Below are 6,924 nucleotides of genomic sequence, written 5' to 3'. Positions count from 1 at the left end.
ATAGATACATTTTTTTTTCGTTATTTACAAAGGACAAAAAAAATTACATCTGCCTTTTCCAAAATTCAGGCAGTTTTGGCTGCCAATGAAATTATGCCAAAAATCAAAAGAAATTATTACATTAGGTAGTCAAATGTAATAATTTGGTCTCTTTTTTGCCTGCCCAATGTACTGTTTTTCTGTCTTTTTTGGCACCCTTTCATTGGCAACAAAACCCCATCAATTTGTAACAAGACACATGTACTTTTTTGGTCCTTTATAATTTCTATATATATATATATTTTTCAAAAAAACAAATTTCTTATTAGATAAGGGTAAGGTAATACATACTTTTATATATATATATATATATATAATATATAATATTACCCTTATATATATATTAACTCATACAACCTAAATTTTGTGGCCTTTCAGTGAACAACAAATTCTGCTCCCTTTGTCAGGTATTATTTCTTCCCTTCTCATCTTTTCCAATAGTAAACACTAAGTCTTCATCAGAATGATGAAAATTTGAGCATTTTTCTATTGCTTCTGCATCTCTTCTTTTGTGCTTATTTCTTTATCAATTGATGTGCTATACAAGACATTTTTATCATACAAAATACCATGTCCAACCAACTTTTTTCAAGTTTCTTCATATTATTTTTCCCAAATATATAGTGGTTTAACTCAGCTTTCACAGATTATTGTTCATGTTTTAATATTCTGAAACATTTACTGTCCCTGTAACAGATTTTCGGTGAAAAAATAGTCCTCCAACTGTGCTCTGTACATTAATAATGAACAGATTTACACATCACTGTACTTTTACTATGACAACACTGTTGGTTTTTTTTCCATTTGCTGTTTATTTTGTTCCGGTTTTTTCCCATACAAACTTTATTATGTTTCTGTAGTTTATATCTTATATCCAAACCCTAGATAGTGGGATTTCACTAGGTATGTTGTTGTTGTAGTTTATATCTTATAGCACCAAATAGTAACAACTACAACTCTGAAGTAATATACTTTGTTTCATCCTTTTGCCTGTAAATCCTTTGTTTCTATGACATTGTGAATCTCCTACTTTCACAATCTGCCATTGTACTGCTCTCTCACATATTTGACAAACAAATAATAGCACATAAATGGTTACAACATGAACATGGCACCAACAGTGAATACTATGCCAGCCTCTATGCGCTCTTCTCTACGTTTGTGCTTTCGCTTCACTGTTTCTCCTAAACTGCTTTTACCCCAGCTTCTCACTACTTTGTTACTACCTCAAAACATCATTCCTGCAGCTACACGGTCAACTTTACTCCACACTGCTCCTTTCCTTTCATTCATATCTCCCTTTTTCCTAAACAACCCTGTTCATAAAAAGAAAACAAACCAACTACTTCACCTGAATAATTATGTTATCCTGCAGATAGTCCTATTTGGTTAACTCTATTTCCTACAAACATGGTACTAAGATTGAACATCGACCAAATAGAACCAGCAACACGAGACTGGATTTGCAAAGTTCAAATTGTGGAAATAAGCCGCCCACGAGAAAGCCTTGACAAGAAATGCACATTCCAAAATCTAATTTTGGAAGATGAAAAGGTAATGTCATTACTACATTTTATCTTATCAATACTGCTCTTTTTGTCTTAACTTACTTAATCCAAACTTTCTATAACTCTTACTTTCAGGAATGCCAAATTAGGGCAGTTATGTATGCTGACGAAATTGAGTAGTATGCAGCTAAGCTAAGACTCCTCAATACCTACCTCATCTCTACTGCAAGAGCCAAGCTCTCACCAACTTCATACGGCAAGCCAATACATCAGTTTTACTGGATTCTTGACAAGGAAACAGTCATTGAACAAATCAAACCATCTAATGAGGTTGAAAATCCACTTCCCCCGCCAACCAAGCTGAATATCACAGGGTTCGACCGCATTCCTGATCTAATGGTTGATTCTGCTGCTGAAATTGGTATATCCTTCCTGCCAACTATTACGACACTGAAATATACATCTGCGCTCCTACAGAACACTTACAACCTTTCATTTTGTATTATATACACAGATATACTGGCAATCGTTCTTCGTTGTGGACCCCAAAAGCACGCAGGTCGCAGTCATCATAGGTGTCGAGAACTTACGCTTTGTGACAATCAGTAAGCATAACATATCACATTCTATCTTCCTATTTTCCCCAAAACATTCTGCATCAGTAACCAGTTTTCCCATTTCTTTCTTGCCATCATCAATTATGAGCTATGCAATTTCTCCCTACTAACTGTTCCCACCTTCTGTTGTGACACTCTCAGGAAAAAATAGTTTCTCTTCACTCTATGGGAGGATTTCGGAGAAATAGAAGGGCATGAAATTGCCTCTAAAATGGCAATAGAGGCAGATCTGCCTGTACTACTGGGAAGAAGTATAGGCATCTCCACTTTTCAAGGTACATATACACACAAATTCTTACCAACATAGTTTAACATAATAACAAAACACTATACAACCTATGTGTTATACAAGCTTATCACTGCAGACTAGGTACAACTCAACAGTACGTCTTTATCCAAATTACCCACAGGCACTGGCACTCATGGACTGGTACTGACATTTCGGTGTTTATTCTACAGCTTTATTTCGCCTGTAAATAAGCTACTGACCATATTATCCATATAAACAATAGGGCAAAAGAAAACAAAACAATGTTGTTAAGTTGTGCATCAGAGAAAACTTCAACAAGCTCATATCTCCCTCCCATCATACTCACTCCTGCTGGCCAACAACTGATCTCTATTGCAGAAATCTCATCAGCACCTTCTGTAAGTCATTCTTGATGCTCCTCATTTCACACTATCCTTTCTCCTTCTCTCATTCTTTAGCTTTGCCTAAATAATTAAAACTTCCACCAGATGGGAGTATTCTATATTGAAGCAGAAATGGCCATATTAGATGAATTCCAAGACTTTTGTGTGCTCGAATGCTTAGGCTGCAAACAAAAAAAACGCACAAAGGAAAGAAAGGATTTCGAATGTCCAAAATGCAATCGAAAAACAGCATTAGTCCCTCGGTACTATACTTTTCCCTTCTACATTACAGTTGCTACAAATGACATATTATACAAATATTTCAAACTTGCTATCATTTCAGGTGTAGCTTTCAAATTGATCTTATTGACGCCACTGCTACAACCACAGCATCTATCACAGCTGAATTGGGAGAAAAGCTCCTGTCCATGACAGCAGAAGACATATTTGACATAACTTGCACTAAGGTTATCTCTGATTCCCACTCTCTACTTCTACAGACATATATAGATGCTTTCTTCTAAACTATTTCTTCCAACATGTTACATTTACAGCGACAATCATTGTCTCTTAATCATGTCCACGAGATGTTGTCAGACAAATTATTCGACATTCAGCTAAGGAAGTCATCTTGGGGCAGCTCAAATACAACACATGCAACGTTGTCCGTTCTTTCCTACATGGAAAAACCCCATACACCACAGAGCACTACTGATAGGACTTCTAAGAAGATTAAACCTTTGGAAATAAGTGAAGTAAGGATCATGCCAACCACTACTGCAGCTACCTGTTCAAATCCTCTGCCAGAATTTGAACCACCCACACCAACCAAAAAGGTGTAAAAGGTCAGTCTACTTCTCACTTTCAGACCAACCTATAGGTCACACTGATTATTACTTGCATATTTTCCCAAGTATTTCCAAATTTCCTGCTAAAAACCTGTACCTTCAGCTGTACTTTACTCTCTCTAATACACGTATCCATATAGTTCCTGTCAAACTTTGTAAATGTCATACTTAAGTCATACTACTCCTTTTGTATTTCCACTTACCTGCTTGGAAATTTGTCTTTTTTCCCCATTTATGTCTCACATCCCATTCACAACTCCCACATTAATTTAACCCTACAAAATGTCTATTCGTGTTCATATCCACACTCAAATCAATTGGTTATCGCTTTACTTCTAAACCCTCATCTCATGTTCACAGTTGAAATAGCTTATTTTAGTTATAACAATTGACCAGCTTCATTACTTCACAGTTAGCAGCAGCTCTTTCTGCCACCAACCCTAATTTCTTACTCCTTCATATTTGTACTCCTTCCAACAGCTCAACTCACATCCAGTCAAACTGCCTTCCAAACCAGCAAAACAGAGTTGGACTTCTCACATTTTATTCGGACCAATGTTGCTCACATTCATAACTTCCGCTGCACACAGTCTTCTACATTTTCCTTATTCTACTTTGTTATGATGTCATACACTATGCATACACTATTAGGGCAATCACACAGCAATTCAACAGCAAATGTACCACTTTTATCATCATTCCATCATTTCCTTTCTATTTGATCCCTATATTCAAAGTGCTTTATTCTAACATACTTTAAACTCTATAATTACAGGAACTCAGACCTCCCATTTTGTCACTTTTGCTTATAATAGGGACAACATAATGGCTATGCTCTGGTTTTTTGCATGAGGCACATTACCTATGGAGAAGCAAACTGCATCGTCCTCAAAATATGTCATAAACAATGACATGCTAATCTTATATAGCAAAACTGCAACATGTACTATATGTTATATTTTGCGTGTATTACATTAGTTAGTATGTGCAGATCGTTCAAATCTATGCCATACTAATGTCTATCGTACATATTAATATATAATATATAATATTAGCCATCTTCTACAAACAGCCTAATCCTTCATTCATTAATATCAAAACAAACTAATTTGAACAAGTAATATATATATCACTATTGCACGGGCCTCCCCACCCTAGTATATATATATATATATTAGAAGAGAGAGTTTGAGGCAGCGTCATGTCAGATTTTTGACATTAAGTGAAAAGTGTGAGGGTATAACTGTCTATAGAGCATTTTATAAGATAAAGTTTGCCTGAAAAGGCTGTCTTTTGTGTTTTGATATTTGCACAATATTAATGACTTAAAAAAAGTACCTTCTTTTCTATAAAAATTATGGAAAATGCCCTACACTAAAGTGACAGTGAATATAGTGGGACCCATTGTATAATGCCTATACTATATAATAGATGTGGGTCCCGTTGGCCAGTTTTTGTACAAGAAAATATTCAAGTGGAGAAAATTATTAACAAACGTGTAGAACTCGAACATTTTGCGGTAATTAGTATTGTTTAGTGTTAATAAAATTAATATTAAACTGTCATATATTGTATAATTTTGCTCAATGTTTATTATATTTGAGAAAATGAAGGATATTTTTATTTTTTTTGCAGATGTTACACATGAATCTCGGAAGTATACCCAAGATCAAGTAGCAATGTCCATTCTCATTTCTGTTGGACTAAAACGAAAGAAGAATTCCCCACGATGAAGAGTTCCCTAGCTGGAAGGCTTTGCACCGAAAATGAATGAATGAAATAGTAGAGTCTTAATAACAGTAAGGATCCAACACTTATTGAAGAATAGTTCAATTGTTTTTTTACACTCTCTTTATTCTATATTAACTGAATTTGTGAGACAACGCATATTTATTAAATAAATAAATTGAAGGACATAATTTAAACCATAATTTTCAATATTATCTTTTGTAAATCATAAACATAACTTTGTAAGTAGTGCAATTTATCTCTTAAAAAATATCAAACTCCATTAAAGAAAAGAGCAAATATGAAAAAAAATTCAAACATCTGTCTTGAACTTGGGACAATTCGATTATTTTTGAACAATTAAAAAGATCCAGACAACTCAGTTAATATGAAATAGAGGAAGTAATTAAGTAGACGTTACGGAAAAAAAGAGCAAGGTCACGAAAAAAATATAAATATATTTCTTTTATTTAAATATATATAGTGCAGTTTAACTAAAAATATTTTTTTCCATATGAGTTTATGCTATATATAACGTTATCCTAATATTTGTTATGTTGATAGAAATATAATAATAAGTTTGTTTTTAATAATATTGGGCCTGTGGTGACACGGGCCATTTTTTCTAGTATATATATATATATATACAACAACGTGTAACTAACTAGAGAATCATAACTAACTTAACTAACAGTTAGTTACATTCCTAACTAACTTACACCCTTGCTTATCTTTTAATTCACTCATATTAACACCTACGAATTTAGTTTGGGAGATTAAAAAATTTGAACATTTTTAATTTTGAAATTTACGTGGGAGTTTTGTTCTACGAATTTAGATAGGAATTTATTAAATGAGACTTTACCCAAAATTTAATAAATGTGGTTAAAATTGGTGAAACAAATTTACCAATTATCATATACTATTAAGTTGTAATAGAATTTTAATGTGTTATTGAAGGCATAATAACAAATGTCTCAGTATCAATTTCTTTTTTTTAAACATCTAATTCTCATAATTATATTCTCATGTTTTTCTTGAAAGAAAAAACACATTATTTGATTTTTTTTATTATTCATTTAAGAACTATAAATAATTTTAGTCACCGACTAATTTAAACAAAACTCAATTATAATTTTTGAATATGGCTTACTACATATCATTAAAAGGTGTAAAGGTGTATTACCGAGTAATCAAGTATAGTTTTTAAGTAGAAAATGTCTTATTTATATTTGTTATTAGTGTAAAGGTTAATGTTCTTTTTGGATAGATATATCTATATTAAATGAGTTTTAGATTGAGAGAGAAGAAGGATACGAATGAGAGTAAGAAGAAGATACAGAGATGAGGAAGAAGATGAAATAATCTTTACCAAGAAGATTAATCTGTTTAGAGTTTGCACACTCTTTCTTTTTTCTTATCATTACTTCATTGAACTTTCATTATGTACATGTACATATATTTATATATATTTATTTTATATTACCCTTATGTAGAAATGAGACTTTGAAAGGACCAACACTGCATTATTTTATTGTACTAAACGCACTA

The 6,924-nt window shown here is 33.0% G+C and overlaps 1 protein-coding gene across 2 annotated transcripts; it reads left to right on the top strand.

The window, feature by feature from the left end:
* The first annotated feature begins 2,288 nt into the window (after positions 1-2,288).
* LOC107062785 (replication protein A 70 kDa DNA-binding subunit B-like) lies at positions 2,289-4,672 on the top strand. Of its 2 annotated transcripts, none has more exons than XM_015313854.1 (7): positions 2,289-2,439; positions 2,516-2,594; positions 2,677-2,812; positions 2,903-3,060; positions 3,147-3,264; positions 3,352-3,642; positions 4,421-4,672. In XM_015313854.1, exons 1-6 carry the CDS (start codon positions 2,376-2,378, stop codon positions 3,637-3,639), a joined length of 843 nt encoding a protein of 280 aa, XP_015169340.1. In that variant the 5' UTR covers positions 2,289-2,375; the 3' UTR covers positions 3,640-3,642; positions 4,421-4,672. The 2 variants fall into 2 exon arrangements, with proteins under 2 accessions (XP_015169340.1, XP_015169339.1); XM_015313853.1 differs by having other exon boundaries at positions 2,290-2,439; positions 3,141-3,264.
* The last annotated feature ends 2,252 nt before the right edge of the window (positions 4,673-6,924 follow it).

The sequence above is a fragment of the Solanum tuberosum genome, unplaced genomic scaffold (assembly GCF_000226075.1).
Source record: "Solanum tuberosum cultivar DM 1-3 516 R44 unplaced genomic scaffold, SolTub_3.0 scf00269, whole genome shotgun sequence".
NCBI classification, from domain to species: domain Eukaryota; kingdom Viridiplantae; phylum Streptophyta; class Magnoliopsida; order Solanales; family Solanaceae; genus Solanum; species Solanum tuberosum.
The sequence above is the reverse complement of the archived record's forward strand: the minus strand, read 5'-3'. Positions and strand labels throughout refer to the sequence as shown.